Raw genomic sequence first — 26794 nt, forward strand, 5'->3', positions numbered from 1 at the left:
ATGTTTGGAAGAGGTAAGGGGAGCCCCTGTGTGGCCCTTGAGTGAGTCATTTAGACTGCTGAGCCCGGTGTTACATGGGCACAGGGACGCCCACCCGCAAAGGCTGTTATGGAGATGAAGGGAGCGTATGTGTAAAGGGCCTGATACGCTGAAGGTTCATTTGGGTTCTCAACCCCCTTCCCACTCAAACTCACATCCATGGCAAATGTAAGTGGAACCTAGTGGTCACCTAGCTGGTCTGGCATCTGAACAGGGCTGGGTAGCTGGCGAGGATCAGGGGACGTAGGTGAACATGGGGCTGGGTTTATGAGTTACTTCACATCCCTGAGCTTCAATTTCCTACTCCACACGGTAGCAGGTGTGTGGGGAAGTGGAGCTATGATCCTTGTGAGGCCTTTTAGGCTTGGAGTGTTAACCTTAGGTGGGGAGAAAAGCCTGGAAGAAAAAGGATTAGCTGGTAGGGTAGCAGGAACACGGGACGCTGGAGGCTCCGGCAGCTTGGAGGCGCAGTGTTGCATCCAGACCACTAGGCGGCGTCGAGGATAACAGATGAGAACAGGCTGAGCACAGGGGTTCCAGTTCCAGACCTTCCCAGTTGTCTTCTTGGCTGGCCCGGCAGACACCGGCCACAGCTGGGTGGGAAGGGCCTGTCTCTCCAGGGTTGGGATTTCTTTTCCATTTTTTACAGACCTCCTAGGTGGGAGGAGGCCGTCACGTTGACGAAGTCCTGCCTTTAGCCGTGGCCTGGGAGCCTATGAAAGCAATGGCCTGCCTTTCCATCCTACTTTTGGAGGGAGCCTGGTCTCCACCTCTCTCCTCCTCTCCTGCCAGAGTGGGGTGGGGTGGGAAGAGGAATCACGTCTGGATTTGGATTCCTCCCTTCTGTACTACCTGGCAGATGGGGATAATAATAACCCCCCTGCAAGGTCAGTGGGAGGATTAAATTTCAGAATCTAAGCCCTCAGTATAGGACAGTCTCTCATCCAGCCCCACTCTACCTTCTTGCTCTTCCAGCCGTCCAGATAGCGATTTTCCAAATTCATCTGGAAGGAAGATCCTCGCCTGCAGAACTTCCCTCCAGAACTAGAGGGTCTTTGCAGCCCAGGGAGGAGTTTAACCTCCAGCCACCCCATCCCCAAACCAGCCTTTCTCAAAGTGGTTTTCTCGCCCGATGCTCAGCAGAGCATTAAACGTACTGATTCCAGCACACCCAGCCCTGCTGAATCAGAAGGTCTGGGGGCGAGGCCCAGCACTCCCCGTCTGAACAAGCCTCTCGCTGGAGAACTGCTGCGCCAGGTTACAGGGCAGCTCCCTGGCTCACCCTCTCTCCTCCAGGCCTGGGACCATCAGGGGCAGCAGGAGGCAAGTCCCATCAGCACTTTTAACTGGGCCTGCTTTGCAGTGACTCACCTCCCAGACTTCCTGCAACAGACAACTCTAAATAGCTGGGTCCCACCCTCCAGCAAGGGAGACATTCTTGTTGGGGGAAAGCAGGAGGTTACAAGGTGGGTGCCCCACTAGAGCAGCCCAGGGAGACCCAGAGAGAGGAGCAGCTGCCTATACAGCAAGGGGGGGAGGGGGCGCGTGGGTTTAGCACGTTTTGTTTACAGGCGTTTGTTATTAAGGAAATTGCTGTCAGTCAAGGTAATTCTAGCCCAGATGAGCAATAAATATGCTCCCAGCTAATCGTACGGGGATTTTATTGGCACTCTGGGGGCAGAGGTTCCTTTACCCTACCCCCACACCCCCACCCCTCAAAGCAAAACCCTGCTCCCAGCTGTTTCCCCCCAGCAACGTGAGGGACTCGGGGCAGACTTAGAAAGTGCGCTCTAAGTGAAAACGGGAGGAGTCTGGGCAAGGGTCAGAAGTGGCTCCCCGGTCCTATGGAGGCAGGGAATGATCAAATGACCTGAAATAAACCCTGGGCGACCTGATGGATCAAGACAAGCGCGAGCTCTCCCGGGCCTGCACCGCATGCAGGGGCGGTCACCTGGCCCGCAGGCTCTCCTGCTCGGGGAGACCGCGTCCCGGGCCAGGAGGAATGTCTCGAGGAGTGAGCCGGTTCGCAGGAGTCGTTTCTAGCGTGTGCGAGTTACGGCGGAGAGCCCTCAGGGATACCGCCGGCAAGCCCCGGCTTGCCGCGAGGGGAGCCGGCCCCAGGAGAGCGGAGTCGCAGCGAGCCCGTGTGCGCGCCCGCGCGCGCACCCCGCCACTGCGCAGGGGGAGGGGAGCTCGCGGCAGCCACTCAGAGGAACGGTAGTGAAGCCTCGGAACAACTTTAACTGTCAATCAGACTTAATGGGGTATTAAAAAAAATGGGGGGGAAAAGAGCCGCCCTTTCGCTCCCAGCCAGCCGCGGCTGCCCCGGGAGCGAATGGATAGGGCGGCGCAGACCAGGGCGTCCGATCCACGCGCGCTCCGCACCCGGGCCCTCTCCAAGTTGGAAAGGACAAAAAGAAGGCAATAAATGCTAACAAGGGAGAGAGAGGGAGCCGGATCGAGCGGCAACTCCCAGCCTCTGCTGGAAGAGAGAGGGAGGGAGGGAGCCGAAGAGAGCGGGCGCGCGCGAGGGCGAGCCATGCACGTAAAGAAACTGACACCCGGACCCCCCACTTCTCCTGCACGTTGCTGGCAATCAGATCGCGTTTAAGCAATTTCCTGAGCCCAAGAATAGCAATGAGTCGGGAGACTTTCGCGGGCTGAAATTGGGAGCTCCAAGCACTTTTCCCCCCCACTTTTTTTTTTTTTTCCTGGATAAGGGGGGAGGCGCTCCAATTTGGAAACAGCTTTTTTTTTTTTTTTTTTTAAATCTTGCACTTTGAAACCGCGGGACTGTAGCAGGGTGCGCGCGTGTGGTTGGTGCCTTTTTTTTTTTTTTTTCTTCCCCTGCCTAAACTCCTCTGTCAGCCTGTAAACATTACCTGAGAATTCCCCAGCCGAAACGGCTGCTGGGGCACGAAAGTTCTTGTTAGAACTTTCCACCTCCGGCTTCCCCTCCACCCCTCTTACTGTCCCAACCTTCTGAGACGCTTTTTCTCCTCCCGAGGATTTATCTCACCCACCCACCCACACCTCCCCCCCCCCCCCGCCCTTTTTCTCACCCGGTGCTTGCTTTGCATTTGGGAAGAGGTGATTTCAAGAGTGGCCAGGTGGGACGCCTCTCTGCCCCTTATTCGTGTATTTATTATTGTTTGGGGGTGTTTTCTTTTTTAAGTCCTGTTTTGTGCGGTCCGGGGAGTTTCGCCCCCCCACCCCTGCCCGGCTCCGCGGCGCGGAGGATGGTGTGGAAATGGCTGGGCGCGCTGGTGGTGTTCCCTCTGCAGATGATCTATCTGGTGGTGAAGGCTGCCGTCGGACTGGTGCTGCCCGCCAAGCTGCGGGACCTGTCTCGGGAGAACGTCCTTATCACCGGCGGCGGGAGAGGCATCGGGCGCCAGCTCGCTCGCGAGTTCGCGGAACGCGGCGCCAGAAAGGTACCGGGACACCGCGACTCCAGGGGATGGGTGCCAAAGGCTAGGGGGACCGCGGGGACAGGGGTGCGCCCACCTGCTGCCGCTGCCGGAACCCGAGCCCAGGGTCTGAAAGTCGCCCGCCACCCTACTTCTCTGCGCCACCCGTGAGTGCTGAGCTAGTCAGTTTCACCTTGTACATTTCCCAGGCACCCGACTGTCTTTTTTGGCAGGTCCGGAACTGACCCGCTCCTCTGGGATCTGTGGCTGGCTGTTCACCCCCAGCCCGAAACTTAGCAGACCCCCCCGCTTTCCGACATTCTTCCCTCCCAGAGGAAGGTGTCGTGTTTTCCCTCTCGTCTTTCCCTCTTTTGCCGCCACCCTGGGGAGTGAAGGGTGTGTGCGCTCCTGGGTAGAGCTGGGAGCCGCCTGTTAGCTGGCGCTTCATGTTTTCCTTGGCAACCCGCTTCCCAGCCCCAACCTGGGCGGCTGCAGCTCTGGAGGCAAGAAAAGAGGGGATACTTGGTTTGGGTTTGAAAAGGAAAAAACGGTGATGGATGTCTAGCCTAGCCTGATAGGCGCTCGGAGGCCCAGGTGTTTGGAAATCTGGAAAGAGGGGACAAGGGTAACCAGCAGCTGATAAAGAGCCCTTGTTCTCACTTCAATGCTGCCTCCGCCCGACCCCCCCAATACAGCCCCAGAGGGGATCCCTCCCCACTAAGGGGCGAGGTGGTGCAACCCCACCTCCCCAGCACCCAAGCTCTGCCTTTAACTTTTTGGTAGACCCAGCACCTCTTCCCCCACTTATCCCAGACCTGGTGCCCAAGAGTGTGGAGGGTGAGCCAGCTGTCACCCAGCTCCGACCCAAGCCGGGCTGACTCACCCAGTGACTAGAGCAATAGAGAGAGAGATTTGAGGCTGGCTGTCTCCAGCCAGCCCTGTGAAGAGGAAGAGCAAAAGCAGGGAATTAGATTGAAATTTAAACTGTTGTGAGCGAGGGGGTGAAAGGGCCAGCAAAGCCAGCTGATCTGACAGGGAGCCACATACCTAGGGGATTAAGTAAATATGTACTGTAGAAAACCAAACCTGCATGTAATTCCAGGTTGCTTTTGTTTTGTTAAATACTGCCCTGAGATTTACAATCCCTCCGGGGTGGCTCTGACTGGGACTGAACTTTGGAGCGTGAACCATCAGCCAAAGCCGATTGCCGATTAACTCTTCCTTCCCCAGGCGGTGTCTAGGGGTGGGGGGTGCGGGGGGAGCAGCTGTAGGTTGGCGGCTATCAAGGCCGAGCTAGCTGGGGTCGGCTGTCCTGGGCTCCTGCTTCTCCTTGGGTGGTTTGGACAGCTGCTTGACCTTGCAGTTGGAAGGGGAGTTTGGAAGTGTTTTTAACCCTTGGACACACGGAAAAAGGAGAAGCAGAAGTTCTTCTCAGCAGTTTCGTTTCCTTGAGGTGATGCCCCCTTTGTGGAGGCGTGGCGGATGAGGGTGCCCTTGCAGAAGGATGCAGGGTTTGGGACAATCGCATGTGATTGTCATTCCTTAGCGGTCTGCATCCCACAGAAACTTTCTTCTGACTCTTCCAGCTGGCCCAAGTCCTGGGTCTCTTTCACTGCTCTTGTAACTGGCTGCAGTAGGCATATGAAGAACTCTTTCAGTCAATCTGGAAAAACTTGACTGACTATAAACAAGCCTCAATTGAAAGAAGTATATGGCATTGGGGGGTGGAGGGGGTAGAGCGGCACCCTGTGAGTCCCTTCACTGGGAACCATGCCCCACCTAACTTGGAATAGATATCTTCTCCCAAAGAATAAATCCAGGGCCAATGAGAAATATGTCTTAAATCGGTATCTGGTCACCAGAAACAGGAACCATGGGGCCTCTGGAACTTCCAGTGCCATTCACCCTAGGTTCAGTGCTCGGACCAGTCAGGATGCCCAAGAGCGCTGCCTATAACTCATCATCATCTGACCAATTACTGGGGCTACTTTTTAATGAGCTTTGCGCTCGCTGTCACAGTGGGGAATTTGAAATCAAGGTTTCTTGCCTGAGTCCGTCTGGGGCCCAGTGAGAGGACCTTGGGACAACTCCCAGAGCTGGGAGCGTTTGGGGGCTGGTGGGCTTGGGGACAAAGGGCCGGCCGTGTGTTGTGGAGTGGGGACTTTGGAGGAGATGGCTGAGAGAGTTGTGTGGATGGTGGGCTCAGGGTGGTCCTGGAGCAGCTGGAGAGAGCTGGGGAGCGTGGCACCAGCTGCAGCATGCAGCAGTGTTAGACAGGTGACCTTGGTGGACGGGGCTGACTCTCCTCCCCTTGGTGGAAGTGCGGGATGGACCTGAGGGGAAAGTCCCCCTAAAGAGAAAGAAGGGAGGAGAACCAGAGTCTTTGCAAGTAGCAGGCATGTCCAAGAGAGTTTACTCTTGGGGGGAGTGACAACCCAGTTTCCCATAACGACCTTGAGTCAAACAGGATTTGGCAATATTTGTGAGCAGTAGTGCACCTTAGGCTGCAAAGGTGACCCAAATGAGGGTTTTTCTTAAAGGAACACAAAGGTGCCAGGAGTTGGAAAGTTCCTTACCTGGAGATAACTCTGCTTAGCCACCATGTACAAGGTTAACCCGGGAAGGGCCAGTCATGCTCATTGCCCACTACAATCCTTTTAGATTTTCTGTGTCCTCCTGGATTTCCTTCCACGAAAGCATTCATAGAGCTTGGGTTCACCCCATCCCCAACAAGGCTCCTGGCAGGCTAGTGGCAGGCCCAGCCTCCAGTCCTTGACCTTGACGTGGTTTTAGCAGGAGTCCCCTGGAGGAGAGAGTGAACTGTTTGTTTGGAAGTATTTGCAGGGGCTGTTCCAGCCTCTGGTCCAGTAGGAGGCAAGTGGCTGGATTAGAGCCCTGAGCCGTGACTGTAGGACCATAGAGGCAGGGGCAACACACCAGGGCCCAATCCCTCCATCGAGAAGGGGTAGAGCCGGGACTCGGGGACCCATTGCAGGGAGCCAGTATAAGAACTGGCTCTGAGTCGCACCTGCTTTGCTATTATTGAATTTACAGTCCATGGGTCTGTAGCCCTGCTCCTAAAGCAGCTTGCCAGGAATTAGCCCTTCACGTAGATGCGTGACTCCTGTTCTCCATCACATCCATTCAGCAAATCCCATATCCTTCCCACCCTGGCACTGGGGCAGGCTGAGGCGCAACTACCCCTCGACAACCATCTCTGAGAGACCTAGTCCAGCAAACCTACCTGAGATGCCTATCAGGTGTTCGATGCAGCTCTGGGCCTGGAGAGGGGCAGGGACATGGCCAGGTGCTTACAGTCAAGGCACAAATTATAGTGTGTATTAGTTTCCTGTGGCCGCCATAACACATGACCACTAACTTGGTGGCTTGCAGCAATGGAAATGTATTCTCTCACAGTTCTGGAGGCCAGAAATCTGAAACCAAGGTGTTGGCAGGGCCCCACTCCCTCCGAAGACTCTATGGGAGAATGCCCCTTCCAACTCCTGGTGGCTCCTGGCTGGCGTCCCTTGGCTTGTGGCAGTGTCACTCCTATCTCTGCCTCCACCTGCACGTGGCTGTCTTCTCTGTCTCTGTGTGTCTGTGCATCCTCTCATCTTCTCATAAGGACACCAGTCATTGGATTTAGAGCCCACGCTAAATCCAGTATGACCTCATCTTGAGATCCTTAACTAATTACATCTCCAAAGATCCTATTTCCAAATAAGGTCACATTCTGAGGTCCCAGGTAGACATGAATTTGGGGTGGGGGGAATGCTAAGCAGAAGAAGCCCGGATCTATTAATCTATAACAAGGGTGCATGGAAGGCTTCATGAAGGAGGTGGCATTTGAGTGAGGCTTAAAGGTCAAGAGTTTCAACCAGAAAGGATGGGGGAAGGGTAACCCAGGTTCAAGAAACCACCGATCGAAGACTGTATACCTGGCTGAAACTGGGGAAGGGAGGTAGAAGGCAATGAAAGGAAAGTTTGTAGAGCGGATTAGGTGTTAGGAGAAGTAAGCAGCTTGTATCTCAGACGCTGAGTTAGGCCAGTACTGATGAGAACAGGAGAAAGGAGAAAGAAGGGAGAAGGGTCCAGACAGGTAATCTTGGGCCCCAGAGTCATCAGGCCAAAATAGCTGCATTAAACAATTGATGTGTCACGAAAGTCACAAAGCCGGGATGACGTGGGAGACAGCAGTGGCTCACCTCCCCCATCCTCACCCTGAATGCAGCCTTTGCTGGGACTGTTTAGGAAAAGTACCAGGTTCTCTTTTTTTTTATTTATTTATTTATTTATTTATTTATTTATTTATTTATTTATTTATTTATTTTTGGCTACTTTGGTTCTTTGTTGCTGTGCGCGGGCTTTCTCTAGTTGCGGTGAGCGAGGGCTACTCTTCGTTGCGGTGCACGGACTTCTCTTTGCGGTGGCTTCTCTTGTTGTGGAGCATGGGCTCTAGGCGCGCGGGCTCAGTAGTTGTGGCTCGCAGGCTGTAGAGTGCAGGCTCAGTAGTTGTGGCGCACAGGCTTAGTTGCTCCACGGCATGTGGGATCTTCCCGGTCCAGGGCTCAAACCCATGTCCCCTGCATTGGCAGGCGGATTCTTAACCACTGCGCCACCAGGGAAGCCCCAGGCTCTCATTTGATGCAGCCTGGGAGCAGGAAAGTAGGCTACCTGTCCTACCCGAGGCATCTAGGAAAATTCTTTCAGCTTGCAGCATCTGGTCCTTGGATTTCAAACAATGGGCTTTACAATTTGGACCCGTCACCTGAATAGACAAACACCTCCCTTTTACTGCCCCACCTACTTCCCCTGGGGAACAAAGGTGCCCACATCTTGGGCCACGCCCCCTGTGGCCTGGCTCACCTGGGTTCTAGACCTGACTTTGCTAAAACCCTGGAAAAGTGGCTCCCTTCCCTAGGCTGCAGCTAAGAAGCACACCCATAAGATGAGAGGGGATGCAATGACCCCTAAGATCCTGGCATGCTCTAAAATTCTCATGTTATGGCTCAGGCATCCCAGGAAAGCCACCGAGTGCCAGGGTCTCTGCAAAAGATATTTGTCCTCATCACTGCAGATCTCAGCCTTTCTTGCTACATATCAGATCCCACTGAATGGCAAAGCAGCAACTCAGGGTTGGAAAATGTGCCCTCAGTCTGTAGGAGGCCCCACACCCATTACTAAACTCCCTTAACAGGCACCAGGTAACCGGCCGCTGGGATTTATTTCAACTCTTGCAGAAGATGTTAGTGTTTTCAACTTGTAGCTTTCAAGGGAACAAAGGGCCCAAGTTTCCCAATTAGCATGTCAAGCGGAACTTCCAGTGTTTATCCTAAAATCAGAGAATGCTCCCTAGATCTAGAAATACTGACCCTGAGTCAGGAAGTCCATTGTCCGTCCACCTGCCCATCTGTTCTTTCTCGTGTAGACTCCCAAGCTCTTCTGAACTTTCTGCTTTTCAGAGCCTGGGCCGTGGGTTTATCCCTGCACAGAGCCCTTCCGATTTCTTTATCAAGATAGTTACTTTCTCCGTCCCATCTCCAACTGGTGATTTGTTGAGAAAATGATTCTCATCACTTTGAGAAAATGACCTCTGTCGTACCGAGGAGAAGGGAGCAGTTAGCCATCCTTCCCCCCCACCCCCACCAGGAGAGAGATCTAGTTGTTGCAGTCATTACAACTTCTCCCTGGAGGCCTTATCCCAACCTGCTACCCTCAAAATCCCACTTAGTTCTGGGTTCGAGTGCAGGAAGAATTCCAGACCCAACCTGCTGTCTGTATCCTCAGGCAGAAGCACGACCACACCTAGGATGTTGTAAGACTTTCTCCTAGCTGCCTTCGGAAGACACAATTTAAAAAATACACCAAGTATATAAGATATCTGAAAGGGAAACATTTGAAACGTATTATTCGTATGAACCACGAAGGTCAGGAAAGAGTTGAAGCCAAATGAAAAAGAGACAGGCAAATCTGTTCAGATGCTAGCATCCCCAAATGCACGCTCGTCTGCTGTGGGGTGAGTGAGCTCCCTTAAAATGAGTGCTGTCTTAAGAGTTCTGGATTCTCAGAAAGAGAGTGCCAAATATCAGAACAGTTTAGCAAATGAGTGGTTGGTGGGAACTCATTCATTTATACAACAAATCTATGGCTCACCCTCTGTATTCTAGGCGCAGAGATGCAGCAGCGAGCAGCGAGGCAACAGTCCGCACCCACGGGGAGCCTGACAGTTTGGTGAGGGAGACAGATAATAAACAGGGTACAGAAAATAGCCCGTTAGATCGCAGTAAGGATCTAAGTGCTAAGCAGAAAACAAATGAGGCAAAGTAGACAAAAGGGGCTTCCCTGGTGGCGCAGTGGTTGAGAGTCCGCCTGCCGATGCAGGGGACACGGGTTCGTGCCCCGGTCCGGGAAGATCCCACATGCCACGGAGTGGCTGGGCCCATGAGTCATGGCGGCTGGGCCTGTGCTCCGCAACGGGGGAGGCCACAGCAGTGAGAGGCCCGCGTACCGCAAAAAAAAAAAGTAGACAAAAGAAGACCTGGCAGGAATGGAGGGAGCAGTGTGCCAGGCAGAGGGAAGAGTGAGGGTCTCAGAGGGAAGGATGTCCCTGGGGAACTTCAAGGAGGCCAATGTGGCTGGAGCAGAGGGGGCGAGAGGAAGAGGGAGGCAGTGTCGGGAGCAGGGCAGGGGGTGGCAGCGGGGAGCAAAGCAGGGCAGATGGGGCCCAGCAATCTCTAGAACCGGCTGTGGCTTTGGCTCCAAGTGAAGCTGGGAGCTGTTGGAAGGTCCTGAGAAGGGAAGTGACATGATCTAACCTAAGTCTTGGCAAGATCGCCCTGGTGGGGGTGGGGAGGAACGCAGGGGGGTCAGGCCAGAGGCAGGAGAGGGATTAGGGGCAGCTCCCCTGAGATCATGGTACCAGACTCGCTGGGCGTCCTTCTGAGAGCGTTCCAAAGCTCGGGGCCTGCCCTCAGCTTTGCACTTGGATTTTTGTTTTTTGGGTTTCTTTTGGCCGTGGCGTGGCATACGGGATCTTTGATTCCCGACCAGGGATCGATCCCGTGCCCCCTGCAATGGAAGCACAATCCTAACCACTGGACCGCCAGGGAATTCCCCTGCACTTGGATTTTAGAAGACACTGCCCATCTCCTCTGACATCTTGAGTCAAATGGAAGTGTGTGGGCTGAAGGGGGGTCTGGGTAGGCTGGTGTACCCCTAGAGAGGTGGGTGCGAGGCATCCGGGACCCAGGCCTCGGAGTCTGCTGGGGAGACCTGCGCTCAGCAAGTTGCGATCTGTTCTTGCTGACAGTTGTGATGTTGCGATCTGGTCCCCGGGTGAAAAATGTCGACCAACTTGAGGGTGACATGGCTCTGGGGGAATTGTGACTATGTCAGATTCATTCATCGATTCAGCCAGCTAGGCTTGAAGCTGCCGCAGGGAACCACATAAACAAGGGTCTCTCTGATGGCGTTTACATCCTGGTGCGATGACTGTCTCCAGATAAAGCCCCTGACACTTTGGAAAGAGGAGTGAGCTTCAACAAGATGACTTTAGTGGTGACAGAGATGAACTTCCTCTAGAAAGCAAATAAAAGCAACTGTATTGGTGCCCAGAGCAAGGGAGACACTTTTTGGTCCCACTTTGTCCAAGGAGCTTGAGTGCATTGTGGTCAGTGTTGGTCAACATTTTGAGAGGGTCCTTGAGCAACTGGAGGGCGCCCAGGGAGCAGGCTCCGGATGACAAGGACGAGAAGCCACGACTTATGTGGGACGGCAAATCCATGAGCGTTTGCTTGACCGCTTCAGGTGCTGGAGATGGTGTTGGCCACCTTCCAGGTGGATGGAGGGCCACGTGAGACTGCGGCCCTGCCCCAGGAGCAGCTTCCCACTCTCCGGAGCTTTTCTGCAGTCAGCAGGCTGCAGTGAGGGGGCTGTGGATTCTTGCATCAGAAGAGATTGGGTTCTGGACGACCACCCGGGTCCCTTCCACCCCTTAGATTTTGTGAATCATCATTGCCCACGTAATAGCAGTGAGGACAGTTACCCGGACAGAGTCAGGGGCCGGGAGGAAGAGAGGCCACCGGCATCCATCAACCAATGCTTAAAAACTAAAAGAAGACATCTCTGCTCAGCCTGACCTCAGCGGGGTCCTTCAGTGACTGGGTCGTTCCTTTGTCCAGGTTTTTCAGGGTGCTGGAGAGAGGAGATGAGGAAGAGGAAGAGGGAGGGTGCAGGCCAGGCCCATGTTCACATCCTTCATTTTGACCGTCACTCATGACTTAGACCCGAACTGGATGCTGACAGCGTCCTTGGGCTCCTCCTACAACACGTGACATCGGTCCATACCCTACATGACTGTGGTAGCCTACAGGACTGCACAGTACTTTCTCACATTCATTGTCTTGCCCAGGCCCAGAGGCAGATGTGATCAGCAGCCCCGTTGCTTTTATTTTTTTTTCCAATTAAAAAAAAGTTTTTTTAATTTGTGTACAATTTTTATAGGTTACTTTCCATTTACAGTTATTACAAAATGTTGGCTACCTCCCCCATGTTGTACAGTACATCCTTGAGCCTATCTTCTGCCCACTGGCTTGTACCTCCCGTATTCCCTACCCCTATATTGCCCCTCCCTCCCCACTGGTAACCACTAGTTTGTTCTCTATATCTGTGAATCTGCTTTTTTGTTATATTCACTAGTTTGTTGTATTTTTTTAGATTCCACACATAAGTGATATCATACAGTATTTGTCTTTCTCTGACTTATTTCACTTAGCGTAATGCCCTCCAAGTCCATCCATGTTGCTGCAAATGGCAAAATTTCATTCTTTTTTATGGCTGAGTAGTATTCCACTGTGTATACACTACATCTTCTTTATCCATTCATCTGTTGATGGACACTTAGGTTGCTTCCATATCTTGGCAATTGTAAATAATGCTGCTATGATCATTGGGGTGCACGTACCTTTTCAAATTAGTGTTTGTGGGTTTTTTCCGACATATACCCAGCAGTGGAATTGCGGAGTGATGCGGTAGTTCTATTTGTAGTTTTTTGAGAAACCTCCGTCCTGTTTTCCACAATGGGGATCAGCAGCCCATCTCTAAGATGCAAGTGAAGTGAGTTGCCCAGGATGCTTGCCCTAAGGCAGATTTTGAACCAAGGATTTTAGCTTCAAAACTAGGCCCTTTCCCCCTGGGTCAAATAATAACAGCTTGGCCTGGCCTACCCCACTCAGGGTTATGGAGAGGTCAAGAGACAAGCTGTTTAATAATGGAAACTACCTCGTACACAGAGGGTTCTGGAAAGGGGACTGGTGAGCGGTCCAAGCGTCAACAGGATGTAGTTAAGTTTGCCTTCACCAAAACATTTTTTTAAGCACTGAACAGCAGTATTTGCATACAATGAGTGGGATACTTGCCAAAAGATTAAGGTAGTCATTGGTTATCAGGGTTTGCTTTGAACAACTAACTGATAAGCAGGAAAACAGCACAGTTGTATTTCATTCATTTACAACTAGGGTGGTACCTCTAGCTGGAAGCCAGCTTTGAGGAGTGAGTGGGTTCCCGCTCCTTCCAGCTAAACCTGAGGTCACCAAGCCGAATCCTCCCAAGTGACCGACAGCTTTGATAATTCAGAGAAGGGGGAGGTCACTGTAAATTAAGGAAATCTTAGAAGGCTTCTTGAAGGAGGTGGCAACTGAAGGGTTTGCAGTAAGTCTTCATCTTTTACTGGTTGTGGAGCCATTTGAGGATGTCTCAAGAAGAAGGCACAAAGAGGCAGATTTTTATACTTTTAAGGGGTCCTTGGACCCGCCCCCCCGATGCCTATCCCAGATGTCAGGTTAAGAAGCTTTGGACTAGATCCAACCAAAACCCATCCAACTCCTTTAGACTCAGATTCAGGGCCCAGGACTGGAGCTTATGTAAGAGGCAGGAGACTCTGGGGTCCTGCGACCCAAAGCCAGGGTCAAGCCAGAGTGAACAGTACAGATTTGTGGCCAACGAGCGTCAGCCTGGCAAAGGCCACTGGGCCCAAGCCTTCCTGATTCTGTTGGCCGCACCCTGCTTTGGGGAATTCGATCTTGAATTCCCTTTTCAGTGGCCTTTCAGGGAAGTGGCTAGAAAAGCATTTTGAGCAATGAACCATGAGATTATTCCGTCCACACCGAAGCATACTCCTAGAAAGTGTTTACAGATAACTGTCTCCCGTCTGCCTGTCATTCTTCTACAGACCTCTGGCCCATCTGAGCCCCAGCAGCCCCAAGGCAGACCCCAACACCAGCTGAGGTTCTAGGGCCAAGTATTCAAACTGGGTTCCAGAGCACCCAAGGGATTCCAAGAAGGTGGGACCCCATAGGAGGTGGAGCCGATAGGGTTCCTAGGGGCCCTCACCTCCATTTAACTAGATCAGCTTCACTTAGGTCTCGTAGCTTAGAATTCTGTGTAAGATTTTTGTGTGCATTTTGAAAGAATGCCATTACTTCAAGGAGAAGAAAAACAATAAGGCTTGAAAGTAACATGTTCTAGGAAATTACTTAGGACACACTCCTCTCCTCAGCTGCTCTTCACGGGACTCGTTGGGTCTTCAACTTTGGGCTCTTTACTCCAAGGTGAAGAAGCTCGTGGACAGAAGTGTCCTTCTCCTAGCCTCTGCCTTCACCCCTCAGGAGAGGCTTCCCCACTTCTACCCCAGGCTTGTGGAAGCCCAGGCGCTGCTCAGCCCTCAGCCAGGCCCCCTCCGCCACCACTAGGCAACCCCTGAGCTAGAAGCCCTAATTACTCAAGCAGGACTGAGACAGCCTCCCAAAGGGCACCCGGCCCCAACTCAGCTCCCAGTCCTGGGAGAAGGTGACTTGGCCATCCCAGCCCCAAAGCCAGGGCTGGCCTGTGGGCAGCGTCACAGCCGCTGAAGTCTTTCAAGTAGTAGAGACCAGCCCACTGGCTAGAGCACTCTTGCAATTCATAGTGCCAGCCAGGGCTGCTGGGAGCCAGTTCCTAGTCCCTTAAATCCTAAGAGGCTTCCCAGCAAGCTGCTGTGTGACCTTGGACGAATAACCGTCTCTCTGGGCTTCCCCCGTCTGAAAAACGAAAGTATGAGGATTCAGTGAAATAACTTCCCTAAACCTCTTAGCTCAGCACCAGAGCATCTGCAAGAAATGATGACTCCTCCCTGTCGGGGTCAGGGTGGGGAGCACAGCGGACACCCTCCAGCCCTGGCTCCGGACCTTTTGCTCTTGGGCCAGGTGCTCTGCTGTGCACAGGGGCAAAAGGCAAAGAACCCGCTGGCCAGAGTCACCCTGGTTCTGGGATTCTGCAGGAAAAGGAGGATTCTGCCCCGGCCCCAGAAGTCCTTGGGAACTTTAGCTCTTGACCCTTTCTAGAAATCAGTAAGAAGGAATCACTCTCCGCACAGGGAGGGCTCAGAGCCTGGCATCTTCCCTCCCACTGGAGGCCGATGGCCCCTTTCCTCATGGACAGGGGCTGGTCCAATGCAGGCCTTTCTCCAGCCCAGGCACGGAGGCTGGTCAAGACGAGGGCCTCTGCTGTGGTCCCGGCTGCCCACTCCCCAGACAACCACCCAGCTTCCCCATTAGTCATTTTCATCTCTGTGTCCAAGTAGCTCAGTTGGTCAGGGTTGGGCTATGGTGAGGCCGGAGTCATGGGTTACCATGGCAACTCCCCATGCTTGTGGCTGCTTGTTGCCGTGTGTCCTCTCCAAAAGACTGAGATCCTTGGGAGGAAGGGGCGTGTCCTCTCACTCACCAAGTGTCCTAGGCACCTGGCACAGTAGCTGGCACACAGTAGGTGCTTAAAAAATGTTTGTTGCCTGAGTGAAGGCATGACTGATCCATCATAGCTGGTTAGAGCCCGTACCTACGGAGCACCTTTTGATGCTATGTACCAGCACTTGACGTGTAATAAAGTCATTTATTTCCCACAGCGAGCTCCAGTGTGAGTACTATTATCGTCCTCTTTTTACTGGTCAAGCTTCTGAGGGTCAATAACAAGGTCACACAGCTTGTGAATGACCAAGTGGGATTTGAACCCAGGGCGACTGCTCTTGAACCAGTGAGTTTTGTTGCCTCTCAGTTAATCATCCTACAGGACAGCATAGATCATGTTGACAGCCCCAGGCAGCGTCAGTGCAGCACCTGCTTTTAGCTGCCGGCAGTCGAAATGGGTCAAACAACATTAAGCACAGCACTCACCCCCAGGGGTGAGTCCGGAGGTGTCCTTCCACTTGGTTTATTGACTCGGGTGACCAGAAGGTCCCTGGGTAGGTCTAACTCCAGGCCTGGCTCCCGGTGTCGTCAGGACTCAGTGTCCCCTTAGGCAGGCACTCCCTGTGGTGGGGCTGCTCGCGTCTGCCCCATGATGCCTTAAACCCCAAGCTCCCAGTCAAGTGGGGAGCGGGCAGACCCGTGTCCTCCCCGCAGCATTTCCGGAGGCTCCAGGAATTGAGTCTCCCTGGCTGTGACTGGGTTGCGCTGAAGCAGTCACTGGCAGTGGTGCAGTCACCGGCTGGCTGGCTGTGGGTCTCAGGCCTGACTCTGAGCCAGGAGTGAACCGGCTCCAGCCAAGCCACAGTGTGTGAAAATGGCAAGGTGGGCTTCTGTGGGGGAAATTGGGCTGCTATTACCAAGGAGCAAGGGGGTCAGGAGCAGACGTATAGTACTCCTTGTAGAGGGACCAATCCAGTTTGTCATCTCAGGCACAAATTTCCAGGAGCTCCAGGCCTCTCTTAGCCGGTCCTCCCAGGTCTAGTCCTGCAGACCTTATCAGGTCATTTACTGACACCAACTAAAAAGACAGAATAGACTTTTCCGGCTTGAGCCGGAAGCTGTTTGCCCTTAGGGAGTTTGTACTTCAAAGAGGCAACTTGAGCAGCCACTTAAGGTGGTCCAGCAGGTTGTCAACAGACTTTCTTTGTAACTTTTTCCAGAAGATTTAAGGCCACTGGATAGGAGAGTAAAGGAAGCCCCTCTGCTAGCTCACTGTTAATACTGATGCTTCCCTGGGGGTGAGAAGCCAGCTCTCTGATGCAGGGTCCTTCCAAGGTGGGAGGAAGAGTCTCTGGGTGCCTCTAGAGCTCCGAGGGCCTGGGGGACACAGTCAAGCCCAGCTGGCCAGCCCAGCATGCTCTGACCTCTCACAGGCCCTGTAGCAGGTCATCATGGGGAGCTGAGACCAGCGTGACCACAAAGGGTAGTGTGACCTTCCTGCAGGCAGGCAGTCCTGCCAGACACACCCCCATGCAGTCAGGCCACCCTTGGCTCCCACATGCCATGTCCTCATGTCTCACGTGGCAAAGGGGGCAGTCTCGCCTCACCTCTCCAGGCCACTTCCCTGTGAACCCGCAGCAGAAGTGGTGGGAGCCCTCCAGGCCCACCAGGAGCATGGGGAAGTGTGGGCTGGGAACACTGTGTGCCCTCAGGGCTCACACCTCTTTGGCTGGCTGACCAGTTGTCCTGGTTTGGGGGCCACCTCTTGAGCCTTCATGTTGGCAGGTGTGTGTGTGTTTGTGTGTGTATGTACGTGTGCGTGTGTGTGTGTGTGTGTGCACCCATGTTTAGTTTTATTTCTTTCTTAAGGAGCCAGTATACAATTGTGATTCAGATTTTGAGCTCAGGAATCAACAAACCAAAATTCATATGCTGGCTCTTCCACTCACTTGCTGCGTGGCCCTAGGCAAGTTACTAGACCTCTCTGAGCCTCAGATTCCTCATCTGTAAAATGAGATCTCAGTGAGACACTGTATGGAAAGTCCTGGCCATGCTGGTGAGGCTATGGATCGTGTTTGACGGTCCACTGCAACCCCTCTCGTGCACTCTCTGCAAAAGCCTCTGGGGCATATCTTTATGACAGAGAGCTTGTTTTACGTGATGCCGATAGGTTAGTGTGGGGAGGGGCGCTGTGCCACTGAGAACCCAGACTTTGAAGAGACAGACTCAGGTTTGAGTCCCAGCCGTCCACCTCTCTGCCCAAGCTTTCCTTGGCTGCCTTAATACACACCACACACTCAATGGTTAAAACAGCACACGTTTGTTCTCTCACAGTTCTGGAGGTCGGATGCCCAACGCGGTCTCACTGGGCTAAAATCAAGGTGTCAGGGTTATGTTCCCTCTGGAGGCTCTAGGGGAGAATCCATTTCCTTGCCCTTCCCAGCTTCTGGAGGCGCCTACATTCCTTGGCTTGTGGCCTCTTCCTCCATCCTCAAAGCCAGGAGCATTGCATCACCCTGACCTGGCTTCCACGGTCACATCTCCCTCTCTCTTCTGTCTCCTTCTGCCACTTCTCAGGCCCCTTGTTATTATACTGGGCTCACCTAGATAATCCAGTACAGTCTTTCTATTTTAAAGTCAGTTGATTAGCAAATTTAATTCCATCTGCAACCTTAAATCCTCTTTCCCATGTAAGTTAACATAGTCACAGGTTCTGGGGATTAGGACATGGGTGTCCTGGGGGAGGCCATTATTCTGCTAGCCACACTCTCAGCCTCCGTTTTCTCATCTATAATGTGACAATGCCAGTCCCAACCTCCCAAGGCCATTGGGAGGATTCCAGAAGACTGTCGAACATGCCAGCCAGGGGCTCAGAAAATGCTGGTTGGATCTGCCCTGAACACCTGCTGAATGCAAAACTGTGTTCCAGGTGCCACCCAGAGTCACCAGGCATGGAAGATGTCACAGTCCCTGCCACAGAGCGGCTGGCATTGTGGCTAGGGCAGTAGAGTGTCTTCTGTAGGGTTTGTCCTTGGAGAGCAAAACAGAACAGGGGACTTGAATTAACCCCACACTGGGTTGGCATCTGCTCCACAGAAGAGAAAACTCTGGGTCATCCCGGAAGGCTTCTTATGGGGGTAGATTTGACAGTACAGAAAGGTGTGCAGGGGGCTCTCCTAGGTCATAGGGCCAAGGTAGGCATTGCAGGAGAAAAACACACAGCGTTCCGGGTCCCATCTTCGGTCTAGCTGGGAAAAAGGACCCATGGCTCTCAGTGACACTGCAGTGTGGTGGGTACTCTAATGGAGCGGGATGCAGTTCTGAGCACAGGGCAGGGTTTCCAGTCAGTCTGTGCCACTGTTAATAAAGCTCTTCCTACACACTAAGTGATTTCCAGGGACAATCTGATGTGCTCCTTGGAGCAAACCAGTGAGGGAGGAACTATAACTGTCCCCATTTTAAAAATGAGAAAAATAAGGCTCACAGAGGTTAAATACTTGCCTAACAGCACACACAGTCGTGGGATCTGAATCCGGGCAGTCCGGCTTCTGCGGAAGGAAGGCTGGCAATGGCTAGGACCAGGGTCTAAGGTGAGGCATCAACAATGAGGTGGAGGCCACAGAAGGAGAACATTCCAGGCAGAGGGGAAGAGCACATCTGGAAAATGGGAGATGAGAGATCCTGGCCTGGCCAGAACAGAAGTGTGAGCGGAGAATGGTGGGAGATGGGCAGGGCAGGGCAGAGCTCATAGATACTGGTGGCTGTCGGGTGGAATTGGGACTTGATTAGAAGAGCGCTAGGGAGAGGATTCCCAGGTGGCGCAGTGGTTGAGAGTCCGCCTGCCGATGCAGGGGACGCGGGTTCGTGCCCCGGTCCAGGAAGATCCCACGTGCCGCGGAGCGGCTGGGCCCGTGAGCCATGACCGCTGAGCCTGCACGTCCGAAGCCTGTGCTCCGCAGCGGGAGAGGCCGCAGCGGGAGAGGCCCGCGTACCGCAAAAAAAAAAAAAAAAGAGCGCTAGGGAGCCACAAAAGGGTTTCTACAGGGTGCATGACCAGACTGGGTTAACGGCAGGTGAGGGAAGCCAGAATTTCCAGCAGAATTCTCTCATGTTGGAGGGCTGAGGCACTCTCTGAGGACCGCTGAAATCCATTATTCTGCAGGGCTGGTGCTAAAGGGAAACCCCGCCTCGCCTGGCTTCCTGGGCCGAGGCCCATGTGGCTTTGCTCTCAGCATCCTGGCCTTTGCAGGATGTGCTGACCAGGTCATTTCCCGTTGCAATGTCCTGTCACTTCCCCTGAATCCCCCAGCCCTCCGGGCCCAGATCCCCAGCCTGATAGTACGACGCCAGCCAGCCGGAAGGGTCAACCCCATACCGTTTGACCTTCGTCCAGCAGAGATTAAACTGATTCCTAATTAATAGCCTGTAGGATAGACAGTTACCTTGGTACAGCCTGCAAGTAATTTGAAGCTTGTCTTCAGGAGGCCGGTCCATAAATAATGCTTAATTAGCTGAAGGTTTCCCTGGGACACACCAGCTCAAGGGCCTCTGAACTTCAGGTTGGGGTGGGAAGGGGATGCTGAAAGAGTTACCCCCATAAAAACAGCTGTCTTTCTTTACCCAAAACAACAGCTATATTCTCACCTTCGCCAGCAGCTCCCAGAAATGGTGCCAGGGTCCCAGCTCAGCCGCTTCCCGGCTGTGCCCTTGACATTTCCAGGACCTCAGTGCCTCATCTCTAAAGTGGGCCACAGCTCGGTCCACAGCCCCTTGAGGACTTGCCTAAATGTATATGGGTCGAATTAAGGGGGGAAAAAAGGATTTTAGAGCTTTCTGGATGTTGGAAGTGAGGCTAAGGGGTTGCGGGCCTCACTATAGCACCTTTGAGAAGCCCCTGAATAAATGCTGACCGTGGCAATGACCGTTACACGGCCACTGTTGCCCTTAAATCTAATATGCCTCCGTATTGCTTTTTGCATGGGTCCCCTGGGTGCACAGACAGCCCTTAACTAGCTAGCTGTTGTCAGCTGTCTGTCTGGGATGTGTTGTCCATTCTACAGCAGGGAGTGGCTTGGTTGGCGTGAGTTTCCTGCAGCCCAGGGAAGGCGTGGAAGGCCCGAGAGCCCACGTGTTGTCCCCCACCCTGGGTACTGCTACTAAGCACTTTCTGTGTATGACCGCCCTGCCCAGCTTCCTGGGTGTGCGACCCAAGCTGTCACACACGACCCCTCGCTCAGAAGCGCCCTGTACGTGTCAGTGCCCTGCTGTCACCACTGTGAAATTCTCAATAATTTTTCAACTAGCGGCCACACATTTTCCTTTGTCACGGGCCCAGCGAGGGATGTGGCTGGTCCTCGTGACAGCCATACTGCCTGGGTTGTCAACTTTATCCCTCCCAAGATCCTCTCCAGGGATGTTATCATCCGTTTCACGGGGGAGGCAAAATGATTTCATTCATTCACTCACATATTCCCCAGGCAGCTGATGACCGAGCCAAGTGCTGGGAACACATGGTGAGCCGACATTCTAGAGTGTGTGTGCACTGGGGGGAGGGGACAGGCAATAAACAAGCAAACAAATAACAAAATTTCAGATGGTGACACAACGTTGGAAAGAAAAGAAAACAGGGTGATGTGAGGGAGAGGGACTTAAATATTAACTTCAGTGAAAGAGAAGCTGGCATGGGCTCTGGTGTTATAAGCTGGGTTCTTGGGGTGCTTTTTAAAGATCTGGGGTCATTCTAGGTTCCCCAACTCCTAAAAGGACTTGAGTTAGTGGGATCCAAGTAGGGGAGCCAATGTAGGAGCTCCTGGGGCCCCGGGGACTAATTTACCCATATGTTCCCATAGCCCCAGCTTCTCACAGTAAACACAGAAGGCTGAGTTTGGGGGGCTGGGCGGGGAAGGAGAGGGCTGGCCCCGACTTCTCTGAGTGCCTCCAAGTTCTCACAGGCCAGGCCCCTGCACCTGAGGCTTCTAACCAGCCCTGGCAGCCTGGTGAGGGTTTCTTGTACTTTTGACCTTCCCCACACCAGCAGAGGGAAGCCAGTTTCAAACCTCCCCACTTCCCCGGTGGGAGATGGTGAAGCCCAGAGATGCCAAGTGACTCATGCAAAAGTCACACAGCAAATCAACTCCAGAGCAGAGTGCTGGTCGGCCTGGCCCCGGTCAGGCGGACTTCCATTCCCAAGGGGCGGTTCAGAGCCTGGGGCTGCCAAGGGTAGGCAGGCCAGGGCCGCTCTGGGAGCTCTCTGGAAGAAATAGTAGCCCCCTGCCCTGTGGAGTGGGGGAGTGGGCAGCCACCGGGACACGTTGGCATCCGCTTCCACCTGAAAAAAGGGCCTTCAGCGCCCCTGGCTTCGCTGAAGACGAATGAGTTTCCCAGAAAGCCGAGTGCAAAGGCAAGCACTTCCCCAGTCTGTTGGGCAGAAAAGCCCAAAGCTGACCCCAGAGGCCCGACTCTCGGGTTTGGGGGCCCCCTGGGGAGGCAGGGGATGGGGTGCCTAGTGGAGAGGCTGACCCCGGATGAGTGGAAGCTGCCAGGCTCCAGGGATGCTCCGGAGGAGGGAGGCTGCGCTCCAGCTGGGCCGGTGCCTGCCCGGGGGGCGGCGGAGGCGGCGGCGGGAAGGTTCACGCTGCGGCCAGCAGACTGGCTGCGTGTTGCAATGTCTGGTGGCGTTTGCAGCATCCTGTCCGTGTGTGCAGCTGGGGTAACCTCGGGCCGGCGCGGGGGAGCGTGTGTGGCTCTCAGGCCGCGCGGCCTGGAGGCTGCTGGCACCTTGCATCTCATTTACAGCTCCGGGTTCAGCCGCAGGTCAGCGGCGCGGGTGACATCACGGCGTTTGTTTACCGCTCGGCCGGAGGGAGGAAGCGCGGGCGGTCCCCGCAGAGGGAGGGGACCCTTTCCCCCCTCCGCCCCCTCCCACGCCCGACCCCAACCTGGCCCCGCCCCGCCGCCCCTGCGGCCTCCCCATCCTCGCCCGCCCCCAGCCCCACTCTCCTCCCCGCTGCCCCTTCCCCTTCTTCATCCCCTGCCCCACCTCCAACACGACGCCCCTCCTCACCCTCCAAAGACCCCACCTGTGAAGCCCCTGCTCCTCCCGGCACCTCCGGCCACAGCCCCGCCCACACCCTCCCCATCTACACCCACCACCCCCACCCTTCCCCTACCCCTTCCACCCCTTTCCCGTCCGCCCAATGGGAACCCGGCCCAATCCCCACACGGGACTCCAGCCCAGTCCCACCCCAGCCCCTCTCGGGACCACCGCAGGACCCCACCCGCCGCCCGCCCGTCCCTGGGCCCATTTTCAGAAGGACTTCCTGGAGCCTCCTGCCAGATCCATTGGTTTCCCCCGGCGACGACTCCTGCCACCCCCTCACCCCATCATGTGAGCGGGGATCCGCCTCCCTGCACGGAGCGGGCTGCGATGGCCGGCCACTTTGTTACTGGCAACTAGTGTGTTTACCCGGGCACGCTAGGTGGGTAGCTGGCCTGCTTGGCCCGCATCCAGGCACCCTCCACCTGGAACTCCTTCCTCCCTCACCGCCCCGCCCCTCCCTCCGCTTCGGCTGAGTTTTCTGGAAGCTGAAGGGACCTAAGTCAGGATCTTTCTCTTCGTCCATACCTGGAACTTGCCAAAGCCCGCCTTCCCAGGAGAGGAGGCTCAGGGCCTCAGTTATGGCAACACTGTTCTTCCATTTTCTCAGGCCAAACCCTTTAGGGCCCTCTTGGCACCCCTCTTCCTCTGAATCCATCCTCCTCCATCACCTCCCCCCAAGTGCCCCAGCCCCATTCACCTCCACCTATCACATCGGTCACCTGTGGGTGCAGCAGCAGCTCCTCAAGGGCCCTCGTCCACCTCCCTGGTTCCCGCCCCCATTCCAAACCCCCAGTGCTGCGATCAGAACTCGTTCCAGAATCCACGTAGAGCTGTCCTTCGTCTGTTCACAACCCTCCGAAGGACTTGCACCTCACTGGGAAGAGAATTCAAAGCACATCACCCCCACCACCACCCCAATGGCTACAGCCCCTAACCTCACGTCTCCTACTCAGCTCTTCCACTTGGCCTCCTTGCTGTCCCCTGAACACACCAAACTCATTCCTACCCCCGGGCCTTTGCACTGGCTGTTCCCTCTGCCTGGAATGCTCCTTCCCCAGATGTCTGCATGGCTTCCTCCTTCACTTCCCTTAAGTCTCTACCCAAATCAGAGAGGTTTTCCCTGTCCCCCATCCCCATCTAAATATCACTCCCACCACACAATCACTCTGTCCAGCCTCCCCACAAAGCTTCGTGTTCCTTCCATGCACTTTTGGCCACCTTTATATATTATATGGTCAATCGTCTATTGTCCGTTGGCCCCCATCTTCCCCATACACACATGAAAGCAAACTCCAGGAGAGTGGGATGAATTTATTTCCTGTTGTATCCCGGGGCCTCCAACAGTGTCTGGCAATCCAGTCACCACCCAATAAATTACTCCTTGAATGAGTGAGTGAATGAACAAATGAGTGAATGAGGCAGGACAGGGAGTAGTGAGAGAGCTTGGCTTTGGAGTCCAGGTTCAAGTGTTGCTTTGGGGTCTGGGTTCAAGACCACTTTGGGCCATGGCTGTGGTCCAGGTGAGGGATGATGGGGGCTGGGCCCAGAGTGGTAGCAGTGGAGGAGGTGACGGAACCAAGGGTGCTCCTGGCATACGCCCAACTACTCAGCCTGTCTGAGCACGGGACTTACGGTCCCATTTCTCAGGATGGTAATACTGAAGGCCTGCACCAGGCTGGAGAGTGGTCTGCAAATGCTGCCTGTCCTCTCCCCTCCTCGGTAGCCCCACCTCAAGGTCACCTGGAGCTCTCCATCAGAGGTCAGGAGGGAGGAACTGGGGCAATGGTCAGGGGGCTTCAGCTGGTGACTCTGGCCCGAATTTCCCCACCCCTGTGTTTTGCCAAGGGCGGTCTGAGGACAGACAGGGAGAGGCACAGCCCTTGAGTTTCTGGCTGGAAGTGAGACGTTGTTCTGCCTTCCCATAGAGTCAGGCTTCGAGACGGTTTCCTTGGAGGGTTTTTCCAGCGGTCTTAGAACCAGAAATGTTCCCAAGAATCACACTCAAAGATGAGATGGGACTTAGATGAGTTGCCACACTTGGTTCTGTGAGCTGTAGCTCTTGGCAGGCAGTGGTATTAGGTTTTGAGGGGGTGCCCTCTGTCCTCGGGGACATGAGGCGTTCATCACGGAGGGAGACATGTCTCAGCGACTGAAAAAGAAGAGATCTGGGAAGTTCAAAAAGCAGGGACACGCACACGGATGTTTATAGCAGCTTTATTCCTAATCACCAAAACTTGCAACCAAAAAGTCCTTCAGAGGCTTCCCTGGTGACACAGTGGTTGAGAGTCCACCTGCCGATGCAGGGGACATGGGTTCGTGCCCCGGTCCGGGAAGATCCCACATGCCGCAGAGCGGCTGGGCCCGTGAGCCATGGCCGCTGAGCCTGCGCGTCCGGAGCCTGTGCTCCGCAACGGGAGAGGCCACAGCAGTGAGAGGTCCACGTACCGCAAAAAAAAAAAAAAAAAAAAAGTCCTTCAGTAGGGGAATGGACAAATAAACTGTGGAACATTCAGACAATGGGATATTATTCAGCACTGGAAAGAAATGAACCATCAAGCCGTGAAAAGACACAGAAGAACCTTCAATGCATATCACTAAGTGAAAGCAGCCAGTCTGAAAAGGCTACATCCTGGATGATTCCAACTATATGCCATTCTGGAAAAGGCCAAACTATGGAAACAGTAAGAAGATCAGTGGTTGCCAGGGGCCGGAGGAAAGGAGGGAGACCCTAGAGGATCTCTAGGGCAGTGGAACTACTCTCCCCGATACTACAGTGGTGGATGCATGTCATTATACATTTGCCAAAACCCATAGAAGGTACAGCAGCAAAAGTGAACCCTAATGTAAACCATGGACTTTGGGTGATAATGATGTGTCAGCGTAGGTTCATCAGCTGTAACCCATGTACCATTCTGGAGAGGGCTGTCGATAGTGGGGAGGCTGTGCATGTGGCAGTGGTAGGAGTTCAGTGGAAACTCTCTGTACCTTCTGCTCACAATTGCTATAATTTAAAACTGCTCTAAAAAACAAAGACTATTAATAAAAAATTATTTTTAAGAAGCAGGGGTAGTGTTGGGGAGAGAATATCTGTGGGGGTCGGGAGGACTTTACACAAAGGCCTCTCAGGTAAAGAGACATTTGAGCAGAACCTGTAAGAAGAGAGGGTGTGGGGAGGGGGCCACTTGGGCAAAGAGGACAGAGAACAGCTGGTGTGAAGGCCCTGAGGTAGAAGTCGGCTGGGTGGTTATGCAGGCAAGGAGACCAATGTGGTGGAGACCAGTCAGCCCTGGGAGGGGAAGAGCTGAGGGGGCAGAGAGACAGGAGCACGTTGGAGCAGGACAGGCTTGTGGTCATAGTAAACACTGTCAATTTCGCTCTGGGTGAGACGGGAGCCACTGGGAGTTGTAAGCAGAGTGACAAGGTCTGACTTACGTTCTAGAAGGATCTCTCTGGCTACTTTGTTGAGAATAGACCGAGGCAGGGGCACTGGGGCAAAGGTCAAAGCTGGGAGACCACTTTGGGCCATGGCTGTGGTCCAGGTGAGGGATGATGGGGGCTGGGCCCAGAGTGGTAGCAGTGAAGGAGGTGACGGAACCAAGGGTGCTCCTGGCATACGCCCAACCACCAGCCCTGGGCGCCATGCCAACCTGCGCTCTAAAGGCCACCGGTATCCTGGCAGTGGGGCGAGGGTCATCACTGTCACCCATTCAGCAAATACTCAGTCAGCAAGACCAGGCACTGTACCAGGACAGGGTGGCGTCTTTCCTTCTTTCCGCAGGATGTGGACGCCTCGCTGTGCAGTCCTCGTCCCATGGCATGTGGGACACCCGTGCAATGAATGGATCCATCCTTTTACAGGGTCCCTTTGATCCTGCAGGTGAAGGACAGAGGCGGAGGGCAAAGGATGGGGCATCAGACCACGCAGGTTGGAGTTCCAGCTGTGCCACCTACCAGCTGAGTAACTGGGTATATCGGATAGCCCCCTGTGCCTCGGTTTTCTCGAGTATGAAAAGGGTACAGTATCCCCCTCCTAGAGCTGCCAGAGGACGAGGTGAGAGACCGCAGCAGGTGCTGAGCTCAGTGCAGGCAGGTAGCGAGCCCTCGTGCTCATCCCCGTGCCTCCTAAGGGACCAGCTGGACGGTGGCCGGAAGTCTCTGCCGGCCCCAGGCTGTGGTCAGCGACTTGTGGGAAGAGGACACCGCTGGGCAATCTAATTTGAGGAGCTTCAAAACAATCCTCTCCAACAGCTGAGCCAGCAGTAGCCAGAACATTCTCTGCAGGCCCGGGCAGGGGACGAGCCTGTGCAATCCGACCACGCGGCTCCATGGGGAGGCCCTGCCTGCCGCTCAGCCGTGCAGGAGCCGGAGAGGAAGGCTGGCTCTGGCCTACGTCCCTAAGAGAGGGGCCCTGTGGTGACCCGCTGAGGTCACGGCTCAACAGCGGGACACAGGTAATGAACCTGAGGCTGCTCAAAGGGCAGGGTGCAGACAGGGGTCTGGAAACAGGGCTCCCAGGAGAAAAGGCA

The 26794-nt window shown here is 54.3% G+C and overlaps 1 protein-coding gene across 7 annotated transcripts in view; it reads left to right on the plus strand.

Moving 5' to 3' along the window:
* Positions 1 to 1412: 1412 nt before the first annotated feature.
* DHRS3 (dehydrogenase/reductase 3) overlaps positions 1413 to 26794 on the plus strand; it is a 42007-nt gene continuing 16625 nt past the window's right edge. Inside the window, exons 1-3 of one of the 7 annotated variants that reach the window (XM_073795799.1) lie at positions 1552 to 2584; positions 3324 to 3473; positions 9617 to 26139. In XM_073795799.1, the coding sequence (XP_073651900.1) occupies positions 21663 to 22625 (963 nt within the window). In that variant the 5' untranslated portion in view covers positions 1552 to 2584; positions 3324 to 3473; positions 9617 to 21662 and the 3' untranslated portion in view covers positions 22626 to 26139. The other 6 variants (XM_033843071.2, XM_033843076.2, XM_073795792.1 and 3 more) reach the window with 6 other exon arrangements.

This window comes from Tursiops truncatus, chromosome 1, assembly GCF_011762595.2.
Source record: "Tursiops truncatus isolate mTurTru1 chromosome 1, mTurTru1.mat.Y, whole genome shotgun sequence".
NCBI classification, from domain to species: domain Eukaryota; kingdom Metazoa; phylum Chordata; class Mammalia; order Artiodactyla; family Delphinidae; genus Tursiops; species Tursiops truncatus.